Source organism: Phaseolus vulgaris, chromosome 9 (assembly GCF_051622355.1).
Source record: "Phaseolus vulgaris cultivar YP4 chromosome 9, ASM5162235v1, whole genome shotgun sequence".
NCBI lineage: Eukaryota > Viridiplantae > Streptophyta > Magnoliopsida > Fabales > Fabaceae > Phaseolus > Phaseolus vulgaris.
In genome coordinates, this window is record NC_143506.1 from 24,543,674 (window position 1) to 24,569,203 (window position 25,530).

The window sequence follows — 25,530 nt, forward strand, 5'->3', positions numbered from 1 at the left end:
TTAAATAACTTATTCTACATCTCTTTGTTTACATTAAAATGATAAATTCTAAAAAATGGCAATTACGAAATGATGAATTAAGTATCCTAAACCTTAAATAATTAATTAATTGCATTGTTTAAAACATAAAAATTTTGAAAAACGAAATTTGTTTCAATGATTTTCTTTTTGAAAAATATAGGTACACACACGACTTTCTTAAAAGAAAAAATTGAAACTCATATTTTGAAGCATGACTTCCATACAAAACTATTTTTCGTAACGTAATAAAAAAAAATAACCCTTAAAAAATCATGTTTCCAAACACCATTTTAGTGTAAGTGTGAAAAAAAAAATCAAAACTGATGAATATAAACACAACTTCTAATTAAAAAAAGTACCAGAACAAAAGTTATGATTACTAGTACGGCTTATTCATTTAAAAATGATTTTTGCAAGCAGAATTTAACGAAAATTACAGTAGTGTAAATCTGACATATTTTGATTAAGTTTTTTTGATTGCGATGTGTTATAGTTTCACAGATTAGGAATTGAAACTAAAAATAATTTATATATATTTTGTTTCAAGTCTTCGAAAAACGTTTTTTAAAGATATAATTATGATGAGAATCGACGTAAGAGGAAAGTTTGAGACGTGACATAATATGGAAGAGATAAATAAGCAATAGCCACCATGTGAAAACAAAATTTGAAGGATTCTACGAATTGGGTCCATTCTTTGATGCCTAGGTTTCATACACTGTGGTACATAGGTCAAGAGCAGTCAACTGAACGTGTTAAATGAAAAAAGGTTCACTTAATCTAGTCCCAATGCTCCAAAGAGTCACCCGTTTAAGACTTTGCAGTAAAGTAAAATAATCATTGTCTTATCAGCTTTTTAACATTCCCACTCTTCTAAAGCATAAACAAAATAGTGCAAATTTGAAAGTGCAATAGTGCATATCGGAAAATGAGAAGCACAGAATCAGAGAAAAGGGTTTGAATTCGAAATGGTGAGTGAAGGTTGTTGTTCCTATTCCTATGATCTGGGAATTCGGATTCTTCCATTCTTTCGTTCCCAAGAATGAAGAAGAAGAAATTCACCACATCAATACATTACTTTTATAAATTATAAAGTTACTACACTCTTCTTAAATAGTTATCGAAACATAGAATTCTGACAATTCTAAAAAAAAAGTTAATTTTTAAAAAAATTAAATTTTATTATATAAATTTTTATTATAATTATAAAAATAATTAATAAATTCTTGTAAACTAATAATAAAAAACATTTTTTTTACTAAAAAATAATCTGAGAACATATTTGTGTACATTATCAATTTATATAATTCATAATTATATAATATATAGATCTGTGTCTTGTATTTTACATTTAAATTTTTATACATATCTCCTTATTTATATCGTATCAATGTCCGTGTCAATATCGGTTCTACATAGTTTATAAATTATATAAATTAATCAAATAGTAACTGAACTAAATGAAATAAGAGTGTTTCAATACGGAAAATATGATTGCAGTGATGCATAAATATTATAGTTGAATACTAAGTGTACTGAACATTATTTAAAAAAAATAATGATAACTACATATGAATTGTTTTATTATTAATGTTATTAGAGGAAGTAGAGAGAGTAAGACATTATAATAATTTATAACAGACTTGGGCAGCATCCACCACCACCACCTGATGGCGGCAGGGTGGGTACTGACAGCGTGGAAATGGAGAGAAATTTGAATGAAAAGAATATTTTAATAATAATAATAGTAAAAATAGTAATAAATGGAATTGAAAATAATGAAGAGTGAGTGGTGGGAGGGGCATTTATGTGGAGCAACGGATATGTTGTAACATGTGTAACATTGAATGTAGTAAAATCACAAACACTTATAATAGTGTATTTATTTATTTAAGTTGTATTTTTATTTTAGTAATAACAGTAAATGGATTGTGAATGGAGCGTGTGAAACTGTAAAGTGCACAGTGGCCAATGCGGATTCTATTATATTTTAATTTTAATTTTAATTTTTGATTAACAGAGAGAGAGAGATAGAAGGGTGTTGTTGAAAAGGCACGTAAGACGTTAGAGAGAGTGACACGTAGGAGGAGATAGAGAGAGTGTGGGTCCCATAGGAAAGGCTTTCTCTTTCTAAGAAATTGCCACGTCACTTATCCAACCACCGTCTGCCGTCCCCTCCAACCCCAACCTTAGCTGTTCTTCACTCTCATTCCCTTTCCTTTTCTTTTTTTTCTTTTTTATTTTATCCTCTTTCGTCGTATCTTCCTCTTTCAATTGAACAAACCCTAACCACTCCCAACCCCTTCTCTCTCTCTCTCTCTCTCTCTCTCTCTCTCTCTCTCTCTCTCTCTCTCTCTCTCTCTCTCTTTCTCTTCTTCTGCTTCTTCTACTTCTTCTTCTCTAATTCAACATCTCTTCCTTCCCTCCTCGCCAATTGTGCTTAGTCTAATCTAGAACATGCCCACTTGGTGGGGTAAAAAGTCCAGCAAGAGCAAGGACCAAGAGGACCACCACCCACATGGCGGCGGCGGCGGCGGAACCAGCGTTCTTCAATTCAACTTCATCAAGCCCAAGACCAGGCCCAACAAGAGCTTCGAAGAACCTGCGCACGTCCGGAATTCCCCACGCGCCACCCGCGATTTCACTCTCTCCGCCGCCGACTCCGACGAGAAGCGGGGGCTCCCCTTGCCTCGCCCCTCCGTCTCCTCCATCCAAAGCTTCGGCAACGACCAAGGTCTCGTCTTCGGATCTGCCTCTGTTTCGGGCTCTAGCGTCAGCTCCAATGGCTCCTACGAGGATCACCCCACATATCACTCTCAGATTACTGCTGCTAGGTTTGTTGTTAATTGTTATACTCCTTGATTAACATGAGATTCAATTCAATTCCGTTCGATTGGATTGGATTGAATTGGATTCGTTTCATTTACCCTATTATTTATTTATATTTTAATTTAGGTCCTCTGGTTATTAGCTTAATCATTGATGAGATAAAGTGACTTTTACTCCGGTTGCTGAGGCTCTGTGACGTCTCCTCTTCTCTCTCTATCTCTCTCTATTGGAACATCATTGCATACTTTTCTTGATTTGTGGGATTCCTTTTTAGTTTTGTTCAGACTTGCAATCCCAATTCGTAACTGGCTCTTGCTACTACCTCCCTAACTTTTAAAACACCTTTTTGCACTTTTTCTTACACTTCTGTTCCTTTTCTCCTCTTTTTTTCTTTCCTCGACTTTTCTTTGCTTTTATTTTTTGAGTTCTCAATCTGTATGTGCGTGTTTGCTCGTAAATAATAGAGTTTATAATCAGTGCTTTGAGGAGTCTTCGTTAGTATAATTGTAGATTTGGAATTATCCTTTCTGCAAATTGCGTTTCCAAACTCTGAATTTGCAGTTCTAGACTCTGGGTACGGATTTGTTATGCGAAAATGAAGATCTAAATCTTGATGGGAAATTTTATTAAAACTAGTTCTTATGCTTTGCATCTGTAGTATGTTTGCCACCCGCCATCCACCGCCACTCTCCCAAATATCTGTATGCTTCAGACATCTTATTCATCCTAATTGGTTTAGGTGAAACTTAAGCAAAATATTTTTATCTTATTTTTTCTTTTCTATAATTAGTTAGTTTTGTAATTATAAAATATGGAAGGCCGTAGTTATATATCTTCACTTAGTTTAGCATTGCTAGTGTTAAGATAAAGGAACACTGAAAACATGGACTGTTAAGTCTGTTTCTCCGATCTGCAGTTGAACTAATCGATGCTGTTTCTTTATGCCAGAGGACAAGGTGAAGTGAAGTTCCATGTGAGGTCTAAAAGCCCAGGTCCTGGGTCAAGAGGGCCCACCAGCCCAACATCACCTCTTCATCCGAAGTTGCTTATTTTGAGTCTTGACTCTCCTACTGGCAGGCAAGAAGATGGAAGGGGTGAATGCCATCCGTTGCCTCTTCCACCCGGCTCTCCTACCAGCCCTTCTTCTTCTCTTTCCAGCGCTAGAGCAAATGGAGTGGCGGAACACACTACCGGTAACCTTTCCAAGTGGAAGAAAGGAAAGCTTCTAGGACGGGGAACATTTGGGCATGTTTACCTGGGATTCAATAGGTATTTTTGGTTTGTTTTTCTTTTACAGTGAAGAAATTGACTTTCAATTCTCCTTTTTGGTTAGGCGGAAACAACTTTATAACAATGTATAGTTTTCCCTCCCTGAATTAAAGGCAGAACTTGTGGTTTTTGCTATCAGTGATTGTAATGTATGTGAACAATCTTTAGGCTACAAAGGAAATATTTCTGTGTCTGTTGTTATCGACCATGTAAAAAAACAAGCTTTGAATTTAAACTATGTTAGTAGAATTATATCACCAGTCTTGTTTCACAGTGTGCACTGTGTCCAAATATGGACAAGCTACTGAAACTATATATATTCTGCTTTCTGTGTTTGTTGTTCTACGTCTCTAAAAAGCTTGTGTGCAACTTTGATAGTGATAGTGGGCAATTATGTGCAATAAAGGAAGTCAGGGTTGTCTGTGATGACCAAACATCAAAAGAGTGCCTCAAACAACTTAATCAGGTAATTATTTTTTTAAGATTTATGCATGATGCCTTAAACATTCTGTACTGTTGCATTGTATTTTGTTTTGATATGCCTGATCTTCATTTAATCGCAGGAGATCAATTTGCTCAGTCAGCTTTCACATTCAAACATTGTTCAATACTATGGGAGTGATTTGGTATGTGGCTAAAAAGTTCCAATTTTTGAATCCTTTAACTACAGCTGTCTGCACATAAAAAAGAAAAAAAAAATTAATGATTGAGATCCATTTATAAATATATATGTACGGATGTGCCATTTTTGCAGGGAGAAGAAACACTCTCCGTTTATTTGGAATACGTCTCTGGTGGTTCTATTCACAAATTACTTCAGGAATATGGGGCCTTCAAAGAGCCTGTTATTCAAAATTATACCAGGCAGATTGTCTCTGGTCTTTCCTATCTCCATGGGAGAAATACAGTGCATAGGTAATTTGGTTAATGGTTAATCAAAGATCCATATTTATAGTATGCATCTTGACTCTTTTTTAAAGTATTGGTCTTTTTTAACACAGGGATATCAAAGGGGCTAACATATTAGTTGATCCTAATGGTGAAATCAAGCTGGCCGACTTTGGAATGGCTAAACACGTAAGTTTTTTAAATGTATTCTTTAAAGAATCAATTGCTTTTGGCAGCTCACTTGAAAAGTTACCGCTTCTTGTAAAATAAATTGGCCAATACACAAGGTGTAAAATTATGAAGAGTAGATACTTAAAAGTGTTTCTTTTGCCCCAGCTTCAAACTTGCTGTTCTATCATATCTGACCGGCTAGTGCTAGTAGAGACATCCCACTTACTCTCTTGATTACATATGATTTCTCCTTGAAATCTCAAGATAGAAGAATGAGAGCTAGAATACATCTGGCTTTGCGCCACTTTCATGTCTTTGGTCTTTTAAAATTTGAGGGTCCATTTGGTGGGTAGGATATTGCAGGATAAGATAGTTATCCCAAAGTGTTGTGATCTGTTACTTGTTGCACCAACATGATATGATAATGTTATTTTATCACTTATCCTATCTTTGTCAGTATAGTGTGTAATGTATTTCTTATCTTAAGAAAGGAGGTGAGTTAGGTTTCATAGGATAGGATAAACTCTCCCCCTCTTTTTTCCTCCCTCTCTCGCTATATATACATACATATATATAGATTTAACATTGACACATAAATTTAAATTACAATGATAATTAAAGTATTAAAATTAATATCTTATTAAATTTTCTCAAAGAAAAATATTTTAATCATAATATTAATTTTACAAAAGTTGTATAATTTATTACTATTAATTTTTATCATAATTTTTTTACTTAGCATATTATCTTATATGTATTTACATTTATAATTATTGTGACACATAAATTTAAATTATATTATTCATTAGACTACTCAAATTAAATAATAATAATTTAAATATTTTTAAGATATTAGTTATAATTTTAAAATCTTATATAATCTTTTACAATCTAAGTAGTTATATATAAAAATAATAATAACTTTGTATAATTTAGTTATTTTTTTTAATAATATTGTTTGTAAAAAGTATAAATTAAAAGTCGTTTTTTAGAAACTTATGTGTAATTTTAATGAAAAAATGTCATTTAAACATAATTATATTATATCCCATACTTATTTAGTTTGTTCTCTTGTATTCACTAAACACTAATATGATTGTATCTTATTTGTATCACGTCCATATCCTGTCATGTCCTATTCTCTTATTCTATCACATCATGTCCACCAAATGAGTCCCATATGACAAACATATATGATAGGAACCCTTGTGAAATGGAAGAGTTGGAGGAAAAATGGTAGGGGGAGCAGAATTTCTAAATGTATAGTTTTATATGATGGAGATCTTCTCTGAATTATGATTGTTTTGAAACAGATAAATTCTTCTTCCTCCATGCTTTCTTTCAAAGGGAGTCCATACTGGATGGCACCTGAGGTAAAGTATTTTCCCCTTTCTTTTCACAATTTTCAATTTGAACAGGCGCATCCTTCTCTCTTCCACTGTAAGTTGTAATGCATACTGATGTTTGCTTTCGTAGGTTGTAATGAATACAAATGGCTATAGCCTTCCTGTTGATATATGGAGCTTGGGTTGCACAATTCTTGAAATGGCAACATCAAAGCCTCCCTGGAATCAATATGAAGGGGTGCGTTTTTGGATATCTAGAACTAGCATTTATTTGCATATTTGTTATCAGCCTATTTAAAGAGTATGAAGGCCAAACATTGTTTTTAAATGCTTGTATTCATCAGGTAGCTGCAATATTTAAAATCGGTAACAGCAGAGATATGCCTGAAATCCCTGATCATCTCTCAAGCGAGGCAAAGAATTTCATTCAGCTATGCTTACAAAGAGATCCATCAGCCCGTCCAACAGCCCAGAGGTTACTAGAGCATCCCTTCATTCGAGATCAATCAGCAACAAAAGCTACAAATGTCAGAATAACCAGGGATGCTTTCCCCTGCATGTTTGATGGAAGTCGGACTCCGCCGGTATAGTCTTTAATGCTTACTTATTTTCTTTCTGAAGTTCTCTTGCTTTGGCGTTTTCCGTGTTAGTTTCATTCTCATATGATTAACATGTATGTGATTTCATCATTTGTTGTTATCTTATACTGGACAAGACATGTTGATTGGATTGTTATCCGTGTAGAGGTGTCAGGATTTTATCTCATGGTTTGCTTAGTTTTTCTTGTGCTGTACGTATTATGTAGCTCAACCTTGTATGTTTACTATTATCATGTTTAAAATAATATCGTAAATATGTAGTAACTATGTGGATGAAGTGACTTCTGCAAATCACTAGGGGGGGTCTGTTTTGAATATAATCTAGAAAAGTTTTTCAGGGTTTCTCTACTGCACATACATATTTTTGTTGTTTGATTGTGTCCATATAATTATATGTTGAACACATATAATGTTACAATCAGGAAAGGAAGAAAAAAAGCAGATGATTGTCTGTCATGTGTTTTGGTGGTTATGTAGGCTACTTGCTTTTTGTATGGAATTTGATCCTCTTGTTTTACTCAAGACTGCTGTTGGAATGCATACCCATGTATTGGTGAAGTTTATGTCCCAAATGCAAGAAAACTTGGAAGTTGGAGAACAGATTAACAGGGTGATCATGGCATAGTTAGGGGTGACAACTGATAACAAAAGTATTTATGTTGCTTTCCTTTTTTGGATAAAAGTGGATTGCATAATTATTTGGAGCACATAATACTGCCAGAAAATTCTAAAATACAGCAAAACTTGGATAGAAAGTATTAGTTCATTTGAAGTCATGGTTCTAATGCACATACTCCGTAGACTGAATTTTGACATTTTGAAGTTGCAAAATATCTGAAAAGAAAATTTCTATGGTAAGTGTTGAGATGGAGCTAACTTTCTGTTTGTTTGGATCGTTTTGCAGCCAGTTTTAGATCATTCCAATAGAACAAGTATAAATTCATTTGATGGAGATTATGCAACAAAGCCAGTTCCTGTTACTTCACGGGCAGTGAGGAGCCCAAGGTTAAACATCTGACCTTCTCTTATCAAGGCCTGGTGACGAATCTCTCTGTATGTGCTGAATAATTTTTATGCTATTTGGACTGACATGCTTTTGTAACTTCCTTCTTCAGAGATAACACAAGAATGATTACATCTTTACCAGTATCTCCCTGTTCAAGTCCATTGCGACAGTATGGGCCAGCCCACAAGAGCTGTTTTCTTTCTCCTCCTCATCCAAGTTACACTTTGATGGGGCAAAATACCCTCCCGTCATATCCAGTGAGATCAAATGCAACATTCGCTCTTGATCCTTTTCAGGAAAAATCTTTTTACAAAGCCCACACACCCGGTGGATCCCCTAGAAGACTCATTTGAGTTGCCGATTGTAAATACCTCTAAAATCTTTTGGTTTCCCCGGCATACCTTGTGGTATGTGGTTGAACTTCTATCATCTGCACTATTAGAGTATATCTAAAGGATTCTGGTCAATTCTTTATGCATGAGAACTAGACCACGTACGGTAAAAGTGAGGTGTAGAAGCTCTCGATGCAGGCATTGGACTGGGGACACCGTACTGCTTGTAACAATTTATTGATTACTGTAAAGGCAAGTGTTTACTGTTTGTAGTAACGTTTATGTTGTATATTGTTAGTTCATGGCAGGAGAAAAAAGAGGGTAATTTTTCATACATACTCTTTCACTTTTTGAAAATTATGTACTTTTACTTCTTGAGGATGATGTGTATGGTGTGGAACTTAGTTCCAAACCGTAAGCCAATCCAGAAGGGGCTAGAAAGTTGAAAGAGCCAACGAGTCCTGAATCTCCAAAATATTAATTGGAAGCAATTTTATTATTACGAATTATGTTCCGATTATTTCTTGAGTTAAAACTTAGATCTATTTGCAGAGGAAATGTACAATTTTTTTATTTATTATTGTATGAAAAGAATAGTTGTTTCTAAATAATGTTTATATATAGAAAAGTGGGCTAAAGGCGCTTTTTATCTTTATTTTTTTTAAAACATTAATTTCATTGAGTAACTAATTTAGCTCAGACCTTAAAAAAATTGAATGATGAAAATGGAGAGATTTTTTTTTTAAATCTAATGGTTAAAATTAGTTTTTAAATAAAATGATTATATTTTAAGAAAATTAATGTTTAAGTTGAAAAATTTTGGTATGCTTTTATTTTCTTGGCTTGTCAATCAACAATTTTATCCTTTATTATAATTTGACAAAGTCCCCTTTCATACCTTCGACTGTATCATCATATTAATTATAAAAAATGGGTTTTAACATTTTTAAAAAATTTAAAAAAAAATTAATTATAAAAATCAGTTTAACATTTTTAAAATTTTAAAATAAATGAAGTATAACCTTACAATATTTTTAAATAACATTAATTGCATTCTTGTACTCTATATCTCCTTTTCGGTCACAACATTTCCATTCTTTTTCCTTTACATCATTTGAGATAATAGTTATATCATTTGAGCATATGAAAGAAAGTTAATCTATGTAAGAGAGTTAACCTGTTGATCTTTTTCTCTCTTTAGATTTTGTGATTTTCAGAAAAATGGCTAAAAAATTAAAAAAATAAATATTGTTTTGCTCAAATGAATAAGTAAACATATTTTTTAAATACATTTTTGTTTTGTTTGATTCAGTTTTTTCATTATTTGAAAAAAAATTAATCATGGTTAATTTATATTTTTATAATACAAATTAGCTCTTATAACTTAATATTTTAATATAAATTTTCTTAACATTTAAAAATAAATAAATAAATAAATAAAAGAAATTAATTTAAACATGACATTTTATTAACTTCGTTTTTTTATTAAAAAAAATTATTTGAGACATTTTGAGTTTTTAGTCTTTTTTTATTTATATATATTTTTGACAAAATCTCCCTCCACTTTCATATTAATTATGAAAAATCACTTTTAATTTTTTTTTAAAAAATTTAAATCATCATATAATCTCACCTTTTAAAATAAATCAATTGCACCTCTGCATTCCCATACCTCCCTTTCAGTTGCACCTTTGCATTCCCATACCTTACTTTTAGTTGTAGCACTTCCATTCTTCTTCAGTCTTAGTGTGAAGATAATTTTTTTGAGTTTTGTATTCCATTGTTGTTCCTTGTTGAATTTTTTTTCTGAGTTTTGTGACTATAAAAAAATGAAAAAGATTAGCAAATAAAAAAGAAGTCACCACCAGTAAAAACATCATACAACTTACCTCAACCACCAACGTTCACCACTAGTCACCTTCAACCACCACAAGCAATCACTACCACTTGAAAATGAAGAAATTCATCATGCTCTCCAACATACTAAGATAGATAATTTTGGAATTAAAAAAATATGAAGGTGTAGGAAGAAGGTATGAAGGTGCAAAGAGAATTTGCCTACATTTTTATTAAAAAGAAGTTAATGTAAATTAGATGTTTTGTTAATTTTAGTTTCTACTTTAATTGAAGGATATTGTTGGAATTAAAAAAAATATGAAGTTGCAGAATAAGGTAATTGAAGGATATTGTTAGAGTTAAAAAAATATGAAGGTGTAGAAGAAGGTAGAGAGGTATAAGGAGAATTTGTCCTATGATTTTTCTATACATTATCAGTCTTTTGAAAGGAAACATTTTGGACCTAACATTACCAAACATGCACCCCATGTTTTTAAACCCACGTCATGGTGATGAGTAAAATGACAAATGTGACCTTGAAAAAATAATTTTGGATTATATATTTTAGTATATATTTTTGAATCCAAAAAATATATTTGAGAATGTATATTTTGGATTGTAAAATTTAGTAATGTTTTTCGAATGCACATTTTGAAATGTATTTCTTAATCTAGAAATGTATTCTAGAACATATATTATAAAAATACATTTTGAAATGTGCAAAATCAAATGTATTAATACATTTAAAAATACACATTCTCGAATATATTTTTGGATCTAAAAATTTATTCTTGAATGCTCAATCCAAAATACATATTTTTAAAGGATAAAAATAAAAATTCAATTTTTATAATTATTTTATAAAAGACTAAGAGTAATACATCTCTTCATTATCTTGTATTCTTTAAATCCAAAGTAATAAATTATATAGTTAAATTATTTTATAATTTTTTTACTGTGTTCATATTATTTATAATATTATATTAATTTATGTTTATATATTTTTAATGTTATAGATATTATAATCATGAATTGTTAAATGAAAATTTAGGGAGACTTGCCCCAAATCAATATGTGGAACTTACTCATTAAAGGAATAAATGTTTTAAAAGGTCCTTTGATGATGCGGATGTAAGGAGACAAATAAATCTAAAACTTGCAAATTTTTCAAAAAATTAGATTTTGACTCTTCAAATGTCTGTTTGTATCCCGACACAAAGATGTGACGATAATAACATTGTTTAAAAATGAAAAGCAAATTATTAAAAAACACACAAAAATATATTTTTTTTGAGCTTAAAATTTATTCGCACTCTTTGAAAAGATTTGGAAGAAAGTTTAATTATATGTTATTTTTTTATAAAAATTAATAAACTATATATAAAAAATCAAATTTTAATATATATATATATATATATTTACCATTTATAATCTCTTTATTTCTTAATAATTTCGTTTATATTATAATAAAATAAATAAATATGTATTTTAATGAAAATACATTTTAATTTTAATTATTAATATGTATTTTTATTAATATTTAATTTTTAAGTTTTAATTTAAATTTATTTTAATTCTAATTTATATCTATAAATTATTTTTATATTAAATTATTTCACAATTTTCTTAAAAATTATTATATTTATCAAATCACTCACAAACTTTCATAAATTTTTCTTACACTTTTTATTCTATTTACCTTAATCCAAACAAGTTCACTTTCTTCACACTTTTTCTTCAAATAATCTCAAATCTACTCCATCAATTCACCTCTAATCCAAACAAAGTATAATGGATGTAAAATCATATGTATTGTTCATGAAATTCATGCACCAACACTTCAAAAGTAGTTTTTAAGCCTTAATATATATTAAAGGCCTTCAATAAATGACAACAATGACAATTGTGGAAATTCCCTAGGAATTATGAAGTTTTTTTTGACCATAATGGGGTTATTTTTTTTTGGTTTTTACAAAAATGGGGTCCCTTTAAAAAAAATTACAAATCTAGGCAAGTCGTGTCAATTCGGCACGATTTCATATGCAGAAATCGTCCCAATTAGGCACGACTTCTGCCCTGTCATACTGAAGTCGTGCCAACTTGGCACGATTTCTGCCCTGTCATATTGAAGTCGTGCCAACTTGGCACGACTTTTGCCCTGTTATACTGAAGTTGTGCCAACTTGACACGACTTCTGCCATGTCATAATTTTTATTTTTATTTTATTGTTTATATATTGGGTAGTAAGTTATGTAATGTTAAAAGTTAATTTGATACATAATTTTCTAAGAGTGTTAGTTTTAAGCAACAAAAAATTGGATAATTGTGTATGGATCATGTTTGAATTGAATGAATAAATACATAGATAAAGAAAATGAATGTTCTAAGAGTGTTATGAATGAATAAATACATAGATAAAGAAAATGAGGAAATTAATAATCAAACTTGAATTGAATTTTATTATTAAGCTTGTCTGTGCGGACAATTATGACATGGCAGAAGTCGTGCCAAGTTGACACGACTTCTGTATGACGGGGCAGAAGTCGTGTCAAGTTGGCACGACTTCAGTATAACAGGGTAGAAGTCGTGCCAAGTTGGCACGACTTTAGTATGACATGGCAGAAGTCGTGCCTAATTGGGACGACTTCTGCATATGAAGTCGTATCGAATTGGCACGACTTGTCTAAATTTGTAATTTTGTTTAAATGGACCCCATTTTGGTAAAAACCAAAAAAAATAACCCCATCATGGTCAATAAACCGAATTATGATTATGTCCTACCAAATTCATGTGACATCAATATACCATTATACATCCCTATGAATCAGGGATCATGCTATAAATCAGTTAGCAACTGATATTTGATTGATTGGACCCATCACAACAAGGGCCTATGACTAAACACTATAAATAAACCATTTACCGAAATGTAAAGTACGTTTTAATCAATTTTACAATGTACACTCTTCACATTTACTTGAGCATTGAACTATCTTTTTCAGGTCCATCCTGACCGAGCACCGATAACAAAAGGAGGAGACTTGAAGGAAGGAGCAAAGAGACTACCGTCACATCAACAATTATGCAACCAGTTTCAGATACTACCTAACCCCTCTTTGTCCATATACAATTTATATAAGTTTATCTTTTCTTAAATTATTTTTCTTTGATTTCTTCATATTACGAAATATAATAATACATTTTAATATATATTACCGTCTACGTGTCTCCTATGTTTTATAATTTTCAATTTAATAGTATATATGTGTACATGTTTGTTTCGTATCCATGTACATATCCGTGTATATACTTCCTAAGATTCGTTCAACTTTCCTAACATGGAAATACTTTTTGTTTTGCCGCAACCAATCCCAAAACATTCCGTTTTACTGCTTCATTTTACATGTGCAACTGAAGCTACTTGCATATGATTCTCATATCTTATCAACTTGCAGCTGATTGGTGTTGATTTGTATTAGAGGTTTTAATCTTCAGAGTTGCTTTGCAGATGATTGCTATTGCTCTTGCTTTGCAGATCATTTTCTGTTTCTATGTTTATTATACAAACTTTTGAATTAAAAAAGTAAAAAAGGTGATATTTTTGTAACTAAAAGTGAAAATAAAAAATAAAAACCAAAAAATGTTTTCTGAATCCGAATGAGAATTTATATTTATTAAAGTTTAAAAAACAGGGAACCCCAAATACACATTACAAAAAGCTTCGAAATACTCTGCTGTAAAGATGGGGGTAGAGTTTCAGATGGCGTTTCAATCTGAGCTTCCTGAATTATATACTCTCTTACACCATAAGAAAAAGTATCATATATCCATTTAGCATGTTTCAGTGCCCCAATTGTAGGTCATAGCCTCTCATAGTCCAGCTTCTCTGACTGCAAATGAAAAAGAAAGAGTGAGGTAACTTGCACTTTAACAAACAGCTAAAATGAAAAGAAAAAAAATGTTATGTTTGTAGAGAAATATAGAAAATCTCACTCATATTTCATTTATTACATGACCATGTAAGGAAAACAACTGCTACTAAGCAGAATACTGACTCAGTGCATTAAATACAAAATAAGAACTCAATTAAACAAGTTAGTCTTGGACAAATAATGGTTTAGCTTGATCAGGTTTTTGCATAAGCTGATCCTGCAAGAAGCTTACCCAGAAATAAATAGTAGTTCAAAATTTGAACACGTTAAACTATACCTTGATAAGCATGTAGGTAGGAAGCCAAGCTGGAGCAGTGGGAACTCCTACCCATGCAATCTACCAATTAAGCACGAGTTTTGTCAGTATAAATAAAACATTAAATTCTTGACAATTTCTTCATAATTGGAATCAAGTACATATATAATGCTATCAGTTGATACAGGCTTAGCTTTGCTTGATCAACAGAACATCATTGGCATTGCAAAAAGAGAGTTAGTTTTGATTCTTGGCCTAGTCTCTCAAGTTTATCAGAACATTGTCTCAGAAATATTCTGTATTCTATGAAAACACAATAGGATTGACAGATGTAAGTTACTTACAAGAGCATACTCTCCTGTTTCAAATATACGCATATCCAGGACCTAGAAGAATTCCACACAATTGAATAAGATAAACTGTGATGACATAATAAAACAGAGCCACCCCATGCAAACTAGTTCCACAAGTTTTGCTTTTTACCTCACCACGGTCTTCATAAATGTAGTCCAATCCTTTGTAATAAGGTGGGTGCCCAACAGAAAGGTACTGAAACATTAAACATGGTCATGTCAGTGTTCACAATTGAAACCAACCCAATAAATAATACGACAAAACAATGTCCTTCTTCTTACATTGATGCTATTGAGATATTTCTCCTTGTCCACCCTCACAATCTGACCTTTCTTCACTGCACCCCCAAAAGAAAAAACAAGCAGCAATAATCAAAGAAGAAAACTTTAGTGTCTTACGAAACACTGGTAAGTTCAATGTTTGCTAGACTCACAGGAATAAACTGGTTTCTTTGGAGGCTTAGGAGGAGCACTTGAAGACTGAGCCTTAGATGACCCTTCACTCTTACTCTCCGGGGTGTCTGCTTCACCACTCTGTGCTGCACGGATCAGTGGGAAAAGAACTCTCTTTGTTCTGAAAATTTGAGGGAAGCGAGGAAGAGAAGGGAAGGTGGTGTAGGATAGAGTCGCAGAGAACGCCATGAAGAGAAACACAATGCCACGTGTCTTTGGTCTCCCGTGTAACGTTGTACATATACTGGAGATAAGGGACGATGTCACACCTTAAAAAGTGTAACTAATCAGAGCGTGCCACGTCGTTAAGAAGAGGACTCAAGTGTCCATTCATGAAAAGTTATGACCAGCTCAGGAATTTCATCTCAAAGTTAAAACGGTCGCGTAGATGAAGAATCGACGATAGGGAATGCTATGAATTTCCCTTATCTTACTGGCATCTCCGAACGTGTCGTTGCTCCTCTATATGCCACAGTTCCCGCCACAATTATCAGGTTCCATATTTCAGTTGGGCATTTTCTCGAACATGTTTTGGTGAAGTCTTGGATTTCCTCCATTTTTTTTATTGTTTCGATTTTTTTTTTCAGGGGCAATAAGGCGGAGAGTTTTTCAATTGAAGGGCGTAATCTGAGATTCTCATTCACGACGAAGCAAACGCAGGATGTACCGGTTCTTAGGGATTGTTCGATTCGCATTCCTTGCGGGCAGTTTTGGATGCTACTTGGGCCCAATGGGTGTGGAAAATCTACCCTCTTGAAGGTAGTATCAGAATTCAGAAGTGAGAGATACTGTTTGTAGTGCAGTGTTACTGGTAACGTAACGTTGTGTATGGTGTGCAGATTTTGGCTGGTCTCTTGACCCCAACTTCAGGAACAGTGAATGTGAATGGACCTAAAAGTTTCGTTTTCCAAAATCCAGATCATCAGGTTTTTATTTTCTGTCTCAAATATTATGTTAAGGTATTATTTTGTGCTAGTTCTAGGAATAGTAGATCCGAAGAACTGAATGTAGAGAACAGAACCGTGAATATCACGGTACCGAACTGTATTGAGAATAGAAGAGATGGATGAGTGAATGATTCTGAAAATCAACAACATTTACAACGAGATCAGCCTTCCTTATATAGCAAGCTGACTCCCAACACACCAACCCCTTGACACCTGGCAGCCTATTCAGATCTGACTAACACTTTTACAATTTTTCCCAAAATAGACTTTCCCTTAACAGCATCCTTGTCCTCAAGAATGAATGCTGGAAATTTTTCCTTCAAATCATAGTAATATTCCCAAATGGCATCTTCTGGAAGCTTGTGTTTCCAATTTACTAGAACCTTGATCACTGACATTTCTTTTCTTCTTACAGTCATGCGGTCTAATATAGATTCAGGCTCTTAATGTAGATGAGGGGTAGTAACCATATGGCCCACATGTTTCTTAAGTTGAGAGACATGGAATACATTGTGAATTTTGCCATGAGTTGGGAGGTCCAGTATATATGCTACAGCACCAATGCGGTCCATTACTTTGAAGCGACCAAAGTACTTAGGAGTTAGCTTGGAATTACTTCTAAAGGCCACCCAAATCTGCTTATACGGTGCAGCTTCATATAAACTAAATCTCCAATCATAAATTGTCTGTCACTCTTATGTTTATCTGCTACTTGTTTCATTCTCTCACTAGGTCTTCTCAAATGAAATTTGATTAATTTCATCATCTCTTCTCTTTTTCTCATGCTTCTATCTTCCAATTCCAGTTTTGAATCTCCGGGAAGATAAGGAAGTTTGATTGGTACTAGCTGTCCATACATTATTTCATAAGGTGTAGCTTTAGTAGGAGTATGATAGGACGTTTTATACCACCATTTTGCTAAAGGTAGCCATCTGGACCACCTATGGGGAGTATCATTACACACCTCAAATACATCTCCAACTAAGCACTACTTCGGTCTGACCCTTAGTTTGCTTGATGAAAGCTGAACCTAAACTCTTTGTAGGGTCATGAAGTCTTGCCAAAACTGGTTGGTGAATATGGCATCTCTATCACTCGTGATAGTATTTGGGAACCCATGCAACTTAAACACATACCCAGATAAGATTGAGCCACATCACTAGCTGTATAAGGATGAGGTAAAGCCATGAAATGTGCAGCTTTACTCAACCCATCTACTACCACGAATATAACCTTCTTCCCAAATGAGTTAGGAAAACCTTCAATGAAATCCATAGGGACATGTTGCCAAATATGTTCTGGGACCGGAGGGGCTGAAGTAACCTAGGAGATGCTGCAGTGTCATATTTGCATTAATTGGTGAATAAACTTCTTAATGTCATTACTCACCCCTTTCCAATGCACAATTGCTTTCACCCTCTTCATGGTAGAATTAACTCCCGAATGCCCTCCTCTGGAAGAATTATGCATCCATTTTATGGTATCATCCCTCAACTCCCTATTATTTCCAATAACCAACTTCCCCTCTCTCCTTAGTTCACCTTGCTGCCATTTATAATGTTTGTGAACAGTTGACCTCTCCTGAACCTCCTTGATAATTTCTGTAAATTCACATCATTCACCCAAGACAAATGGATACCAAATGTGCTTGTAATTGGTCAGTTATGCTGCAGCATTCTACTGCCTCTCTTCTTGAAAGAGCATTCACCACTATATTCTCTTGCCCTTTTTCTGTACTCGATTGAGAAATCAAACTCCATAAGTTTTACCAACCATTTCTGCTGAAAATCAATCAATGGACCATCTCTGATCTAGTATATACTTCAAACTGTAGTGATCTGTTTTGATAATGAAATGTCTGTTCCACAAATAATGTCTCCATTTTTGTACTGCAAAAAAATAGCTAATAATTCTTTCTCATATGTTGACAGCAATTGCTGCTGCGTGTTGAGAATTCTACTGATATAAGCTATAGGGTGCAGCCCTTGCATCAACACTGCCCCTGTTCCACCACCCCCACCCGAAGCATCAACTTCCAACACAGCTGAGTAACTTTCAACTTCTGAAATGCTAGCTTAGTCGCTTGTGACAAGCTGAATTCATGTTTTTTAGCATGTCAATTAAGGGTTTAGCAACTATTCCATACCCCTTAATAAACCTCCCGTAATATTCTGCAAGTCCCAAGAACCCTTTCAGCTGTTTAATAGTCTGTTGGAGAGGCCAATTAATCATCACTTGTATTTTACTAGTGTCAGTAGATACCTCTGCACCTGAGATGAAGTGACCAAGATACTCCACTTTATTGACCGCAAAGTAGCACTTGCTTCTTCTAGCAAACAAAAAATTGCTTCTAATAGTGAGTAACACCTGTTTAAGATGCTCCAAGTGCTCTTCCAAGCTCTTATTGTATACGAAAATATCATAAAAAAACAACGATAAGAACCACCTTAAAAACTTCTGGAATACCTCATTCATCAACCCTTGAAAAGTTGTCGGGGCATTAGTGAGACCAAAAGACATCACTACATATCGTAAGGACCTCCATGAGTTCTAAAAGTTGTTTTGCATATGTCTATAGGAGCCATTCTAACTTTATCCGGCCCTGAGATCAATCTTGGAAAAGATTGAAGATCCATCAAGCTCATCCATCAAGTCATCAACCAAAGGGATAGGAAACTTATTTTTCACCATATTCTTATTGAGTTCCCTATTATCAATATACAGGCACCATGTTCCATCTTTTTCCCCACCAAAACTACTGGCCTAGGAAAAGTATTGCTACTATTTTGTATCACTCCCAATTTTAAATATTCTTGTATCAACTTGTCAATGATATCTTTTTGTCTCTTAGCATACTGGTGCGCGCTTATTAATCAGGCCACTTCCTTGAACCACATGTATTATGTGATCATAATCCTGCCGGAAGGGTGGTAACTGAGTTGGATCCTGAAAAATCTCTTCAAACTGCTGGAGAAGTTGATCCATAGCAGTTGGAACTGTTGACTGATATGCATGCTTAGTAAGGGACCGCGGCAGACCACCATCCTCCCCTGCACAAGCTTGCAGAACTGATAGAAGCACCCCTGCAGTTATGGCCTTATCAAACTTCTGGCTCTTTCTAGACTTGATATTATGAGTAGATGCACCTCGCAACACATGTGTTTCCCTTGAATGCGGAACTCCATTGTTAATCTGTCAAAATTCCAAATAATATCACCAAGAGTAACCAACCATTCTATTCCCAAAACCAAATAACAGCAACCAAGAGGAATTAAAAACTTATCTGGTGTAAACACAGTTTGCTGGATAGTCCATGAAAACCCCTTGAGAATGAAAACAACTGTCAACTTAGAACCATCAGCCACCACCACCTGGATTGGAGGTCGGTTCTCAATCCCAACTTCTGAGCTACTTTAATGTCTAGGAAATTGTGTAGAGCCACTATCAATCAGAATGTGTAAAGGCTTTTTCTGTTGTGTCCAGTGATTCTCATAGTCCTGAAATTGGCTACCCCAGTCAATGCATTAATAGAGATTTGTGGGGACTCCCTCTCGACGTCTTAAAATGAACTATTAGCAGACTCAATCAATTCCACCAAATCTTCCGCTTCGTTCTCCACCTCAATAACATGCAGCTGAAATTTTTATGCGTCAAACTATGTTCTTGTGAGTATGGCTCATCGCAATAGTAGCACAACCCTTTTTCCTGATGCCCACTCATATAAGCAGGGTTTAAATTCTTATTTTTCCTGATAGTTGAGGCAAAGTCCTCCAGTAGAACTAGGATTCATAGTAATCGGATATGGAGGCAGTGGCTTAGAGCCTAAGAGACCTTTTTGAGACTTGATCGGTAACACTTGTTGACTAGGAGAGGAATTGGCGGCTTCATATATCCGTGCCAAAGCAAAGACTCTTCTCATCGTAGTGGGCTGAAACATCTTGACCAACATTTGGATTTCTTTCTTTAAACCCCCTAAAAAGCAACTCAACATGTAGTCCTCACTAAGATTCAGTCTCGTCACGATTGAATCAAAGTCCTCGTGATACTCAAACACATATTTCTTCTGCCGCAACCTCATCAACTAAGCCATAGGATCATCACACACTTCTCCAAACAGCTTGATGAGTAATCTTGTATATTCAGTCCAAGAAATCATCATAGAATAATGAGCTGACCTAACCAAATCCATATGCCATTGCAGAGCGTGTCCAGTTGCACATTGGAAGTTTGACTCACATCATCAAGCATATTATCAATTAATAAATAGTTTTCACATTGAAATATATCCATTGATGGACAGCTTCCTCATAAAAATGAGGGAAACGATTCTGGTCAATCTTGTTTAACAAGAATGATGTCAGTCACCTCTCGAATTAACTCCAGTGGAATTGCCATGAACATCATCAGAATGTAGCTTGACCAGTTCTTGAATTTGATCTTTAAGATAATCACCCAAGGTTTTCTGCATTGACCACCCCACCAACTCCATCAACCGAGACTCCAAGCGAATAGTCATTCTTCCTTCTAATTCTTTACTTTCTGTCGCATTATGAGTTGCCTCGGCCATGATCAAATCGCCAAAGGACCGGGCAGGCTGATACCAATTGTTAAGGCATTATTTTTTGCTAGTTCTAGGAATAGTAGATCCAAAGAACTGAATGTAGAGAAGGGAACCGTGAATATCACAGTACCGAGCTGTATTGACTTTTAGAGAGAATACAAGAGATGAATGAATGAATTCTGAAAATCAAGAACATTTACAACGAGATCAGCCTTGCCTTATATAGCAATCTGACTCCCAACACCCTAACCCCTTTGACACCTGGCAGCCTAGTCAAATCTGACTAACTTTTACAATTTTTGCTCATATAATTAATTTTTTATGCTTCTACTAGGTTCAATGCTATCTTCTTTTAAGCCAGTGTGAGCATTGATTTTGCCAAACCCAAACGGTTGATAGTCATTAAAGCACACAATTTGGGTTCCTCTGAGATGACGAGGAGTCTGTTGTTCCAATCTTGACTTGAGTCTTTAAACCAGCCAAGTAATTGTGTAGGAACTATTCACTTACTTAATGTGTCAGCATTTACTTACTTTCTAAGGCTAGGATGAGGGTGAGTCACTGCCAAGACACTTGCACATGACTATGAAGTAATATCATAAGGTGTGGTAGCCTCTGACTGTGGAATATTCTGGAGTTGCTGACATGCATGTCCTGAGCAGGCAACAGGAACCTCCTGCCTCAGTCGTAGGGAGCATCACAGGTGGTAGGTGAAAAGGCTGAACAGGCTTTAGTGGACCTCAGATGGCTCTTCGGCCCAGCAATGATTTGAGTGTGAGGGTCTGTTCTTGGTCAGATTTTATTAGATTAGGCTCGCTATTGTAGGCCTAAAACAGAAATTAACAGAAGTGTTAAATCTTTTGTGTCTATGTAAGTTAAATCTTTTCGATTTTTGTTTGAAAGAGAATTTCGTGGACTTATTTTCTACGGGAGCGGAAATAATAGCTAAAATATTGTTTTTGGATTATAAACAATTCAAATTCAAAGATGGAAACCTCATCAAATTCAGCGTCACACTATTGTTGTTAGGGGAGGAGAAAAGTAATTTCAATGTTTCTTTCTTCAGTTGCCTTGCTACTATTGCTATGCTGTTTGCTGACTTCATTCATTATATGTTACAATATAGTATTTTCATGTAATCTTTCTGATGGAAGATTTAAGAATAAGTTAACAGCTCAAACTGTAGTTAACCTGTCCTCTGACTATTTTCTTTCTTTCTTTTTCTTTTGGGATAAACAACCTTAGACTAATGTTTAAGCAAATATGTGCCTTAACTTTTTCCAAGAAAACGTCCCGAATGGGGAAATGAGTGTTACAGTTTCCATAGTACTTATCTCTATTGCCGCTGTCCTGACCTCTACTAATACCCTGTTAGAATTCCAGATTTTAGATTTGATTGTTTTTTCTTCATGTCTATTCTATAGAAGAAGCTTGGCTTCTTTTTCCTTTGCATCCCGGAGGGTAACAAATCATGGTTGACTTTTTCATTCTATTTTTCTTGTTAACCAAATGTTTAGCTTTTGTAGATTGTTGACATATTATTTATTCAAAAATTACTGATGTTACCTCAACAAATTAAAATCTTAATACAAGCAGCCTCCTCCACGAAGGGATTTTTTTGGGGGTGGGTTTAGAGTTTAGAGTTTAGGATAAGGGAATGAGTGTTACAGCCTCCTCCACCAAGCACATCGGACTGCATGTTTAAGTTTTGCAGATTCTTATGTGGAGGTAACAGAGAAGTATGCTCCACCACCTTACGTATAATCTCCTTTCCAGGTTTTGAATTAAAAGTAATGTAAAGGAAAGTGAAGGAAGAAAGGTGGTTTGTTTAGGGCATTTATTTGTCAGATCTTCTCCAAATATTCCCTTTCATGTTTTCCTTCATTTCAGATAATGGAGAATTTGCTTGATTTCTTTGTTCTTTACAATAACAGGTGTCTGTTGTCATAGTGCCATCTTATAAATTTTAATAGGTTGATTGTGTATACTTGTAAATATCCTTCTATCAAATCTGCTTTTGAATATTTTCTCAATGTTTGCAATTCAGATACAACGATTGTGATAAAAAAAATAAAAAAATAAAAAAGTTAAATACCTGATTTTGTTATCAATGTATAGTCACCAAAAAAGATCTACTGAAAATTTACAGCCTGAATCCATATGATGTATATAATCAGACTGTCAACTGAGTAGCTTTATATTTGTTGCAGGTGGTGCTGCCTACTGTAGATGCTGATGTTGCATTTGGTCTTGGTAAGATCGATTTAACTCACAATGAAGTCAGATCTAGGGTGTCGAGAGCTTTGCATGCTGTAGGCCTGTCTGACTACATGAAGGTAATAGGGACAGCAACCTAGAACACTTAAAACAAATGTGTAAATTATATAATAAGTAAACTTTCCTTTGGTTGCAATATTCAGAGATCTGTCCAAACTCTGAGTGGTGGTCAGAAGCAGAGGGTTGCCATAGCTGGTGCTCTAGCAGAAGCTTGTAAAGTTCTGTTGTTGGATGAGCTCACAACATTCTTAGATGAAACTGACCAGGTAATCCATGAATTGTGATGTTTGCTGTATCATGTCATATTTGTTGTAAAATCACAAATATTGAGGTCCTGAAATAGTTGGAAGCAAGGGACTTTCTCCATCTACAAAATAGTAGTGATACTATTTACTATTTCATGCATGGTATAATTTTCTTTACGGATGCCTTTCATCAGTATCTGATACATTCAAGCTGACAGAACAATGCCATGGGGGACAGTGTCTATTTTAGCTTTCTTATATATGAATGAATATGTGGCTTTTTGAATTCTAAACATACAGTTAACTTAACATGGCTTCAGTTTTCGTGCTTGCGGTTGAATACGTTCATATTAGTTATTGTGAAAGTTGTGTTGTAAGACCAACACTTTCTAATAGATGGCTTGCACTTTTCATTTAAGGTCGGGGTTATCAAAGCTGTCAGGAACTCTGTGGATACCTCTGCAGAAGTTACGGCATTATGGGTCACCCATCGTTTGGAAGAACTAGAGTATGCAGATGGTGCCATCTACATGGAGGATGGGAAAGTTGTCATGCAAGGAGATGCTGCTAGCATTAGGAGTTTCATTGAAGCCAGACAATCTGCTTATATAAACCAGATTAATTCTTAAATAAGTCTTCTTTGTTTCTGAAAACGTTTCCCGTTACTCATTGAAACTAAACTAACATGATTAGGAGGTAACATCACTGTATCTCATCTTATTTTTGTCTTTTAAAAAATTTCAAATAAGGAGAGCAATTATTTAAAGTACACTTTTTTGTAGTTCAAATTCTTGTATGTGAATATGATGCTGAAGAGTTACTCCAATCTTATTTTGGCTAGATGTAATTCCATTGAAATTTATCCATTGGAGACTTCTTTTGTTTCCACAAAAAATTGAAACAAGGAGAGATTTCAAAATATTACAAGAGTTAAATACAATTTAGTTCTATAATCTTGAATTTAACTAAGTCAAAGGAGATCATAATTAAGACACTTTGAAAACCAAAGTTTCAGAATTTATTATTTCATTCTGTCAATTCTAATTGGTCACAATGCATCAAGAGCAACATTTTTGCTCAAGTACGTTACATGGGTTTTTATTTTATCAAAATTATATATATCTCGAGTGCTGAGTCATCTCATCTACCGGCTGCTACTATTGCTAGGTCGCCATATTAATATCATGTAGTTAGGGAAACTATGTTATGTTGACATTTTTAATAATCTTAGTTGAAGCGTAACAGAAACATTAGTAAAATTCCACTACAATAAAAGCATGTGAAAAATTGGTTTGAGTTAGTGGATACTTTTGATTTTGAATATTCTGGTGTTGTTTGGTTTTTGGGGTCAAACACAAACATCTTATTATTCTAAAGTGGCAACTAACCTTCGCGTCGCCTTGTTTTTTTCGGTACATCTCATTTTCTTCATGGGTACATATCCAACCCTTATCATACATGCCACGGCTCAACTACACAACAAGTTGCGTAATTTTCTGATGTGATTGCTGACGAATAAAAAACAAAATGATTTCCTTTTTCACATTTATCCGCTGAGAATGGTTTTTTCGTTAGTTTAGTTTAGAAAGTTAAAAGAAAAATGGTAATGATGAAGCAAACAAAAACCCAAAAAATCAATATCTTTATTGGACTATTCTATAAAATAAATATTTATCACAAATATAAATAATAAACAATCTAAGACTTGTTTTTATAAGTAGTCAAAATTCATCTAGTAATATTCATTTTCTCCCAAGTTGGACTTAACTAAAATCTCTCTAGTTTAATAACCATGGTTTTTGTATTAATTTTTATACTATCAATCAACTAAAAATGATTCTTTACCAGACTTGCACAATAGTTATTGTTAAAATTAACAATTTAATTAAATATCAATAGACATGGTGATCATGATTTTAAGCTTGCAATATTTACTTAGGGCTAATAATGGTAGCAGCAACAGCCGTGGAAAATGGGAACAAATGAACTGACATCATTCAAAAAACAAAAACAAGCCGAAGACTTTAGAACATTTAATTAAAAGCCATCACGAACCCAAGCAACAGGGTATCTTTGCCATCCACGGTTCCGGCGAATTGCAAAAGGACAAAACTCAACAAAGAAAAATCCACAAAAGTTGGTACGAAGTTTCCACTTTCAAAATTCTCAAACCCTCTTTGTTCTCTCCGTACATCAACGCCGTTTCTGG

General features: G+C 34.1%; 3 protein-coding genes across 3 annotated transcripts; 2 read left to right on the forward strand and 1 right to left on the reverse strand.

The window, feature by feature from the left end:
* The first annotated feature begins 2,226 nt into the window (after positions 1-2,226).
* On the forward strand, positions 2,227-8,967 carry MAP3KA (mitogen-activated protein kinase kinase kinase 3). Its single transcript, XM_068624267.2, has 11 exons — positions 2,227-2,855; positions 3,799-4,119; positions 4,498-4,585; positions 4,683-4,745; positions 4,874-5,034; positions 5,121-5,196; positions 6,492-6,551; positions 6,655-6,762; positions 6,869-7,108; positions 8,028-8,128; positions 8,239-8,967. Exons 1-11 carry the CDS (start codon positions 2,479-2,481, stop codon positions 8,480-8,482), a joined length of 1,839 nt encoding a protein of 612 aa, XP_068480368.1. The 5' UTR covers positions 2,227-2,478; the 3' UTR covers positions 8,483-8,967.
* Positions 8,968-13,940: 4,973 nt separating this feature from the next.
* Positions 13,941-15,480, reverse strand: NDHO (NAD(P)H:plastoquinone dehydrogenase complex subunit O). Its single transcript, XM_068624596.2, has 6 exons — positions 15,273-15,480; positions 15,121-15,176; positions 14,969-15,034; positions 14,830-14,871; positions 14,507-14,566; positions 13,941-14,187 (listed from the first exon to the last, which is right to left on the reverse strand). The coding sequence occupies exons 1-6, from the start codon at positions 15,478-15,480 to the stop codon at positions 14,158-14,160; spliced, it is 462 nt and encodes a 153-aa protein (XP_068480697.1). The 3' UTR covers positions 13,941-14,157.
* Positions 15,481-15,645: 165 nt separating this feature from the next.
* On the forward strand, positions 15,646-24,161 carry ABCI10 (ABC transporter family protein). Its single transcript, XM_068624595.1, has 6 exons — positions 15,646-15,785; positions 15,879-16,050; positions 16,131-16,217; positions 23,010-23,135; positions 23,220-23,342; positions 23,741-24,161. The coding sequence occupies exons 1-6, from the start codon at positions 15,706-15,708 to the stop codon at positions 23,948-23,950; spliced, it is 798 nt and encodes a 265-aa protein (XP_068480696.1). The 5' UTR covers positions 15,646-15,705; the 3' UTR covers positions 23,951-24,161.
* Positions 24,162-25,530: the final 1,369 nt, after the last annotated feature.

Bases quoted from the DNA above. Each gene is read 5' to 3' on its own strand.
- MAP3KA (XM_068624267.2), top strand. From the start codon at position 2,479: ATGCCCACTTGGTGGGGTAAAAAGTCCAGCAAGAGCAAGGACCAAGAG. The intron at 4,746-4,873 runs GTATGTGGCTAA...CCATTTTTGCAG, and splicing joins AATACTATGGGAGTGATTTG to GGAGAAGAAACACTCTCCGT. The intron at 7,109-8,027 runs GTATAGTCTTTA...ATCGTTTTGCAG, and splicing joins ATGGAAGTCGGACTCCGCCG to CCAGTTTTAGATCATTCCAA.
- ABCI10 (XM_068624595.1), top strand. From the start codon at position 15,706: ATGAATTTCCCTTATCTTACTGGCATCTCCGAACGTGTCGTTGCTCCT. The intron at 16,051-16,130 runs GTAGTATCAGAA...TATGGTGTGCAG, and splicing joins GAAAATCTACCCTCTTGAAG to ATTTTGGCTGGTCTCTTGAC. The intron at 23,343-23,740 runs GTAATCCATGAA...TTTTCATTTAAG, and splicing joins TCTTAGATGAAACTGACCAG to GTCGGGGTTATCAAAGCTGT.
- NDHO (XM_068624596.2), bottom strand. From the start codon at position 15,480: ATGGCGTTCTCTGCGACTCTATCCTACACCACCTTCCCTTCTCTTCCT. The intron at 14,872-14,968 runs GTAAAAAGCAAA...GAATTCTTCTAG, and splicing joins TTTATGAAGACCGTGGTGAG to GTCCTGGATATGCGTATATT. The intron at 14,188-14,506 runs GTATAGTTTAAC...TTTCATTTGCAG, and splicing joins CTACCTACATGCTTATCAAG to TCAGAGAAGCTGGACTATGA.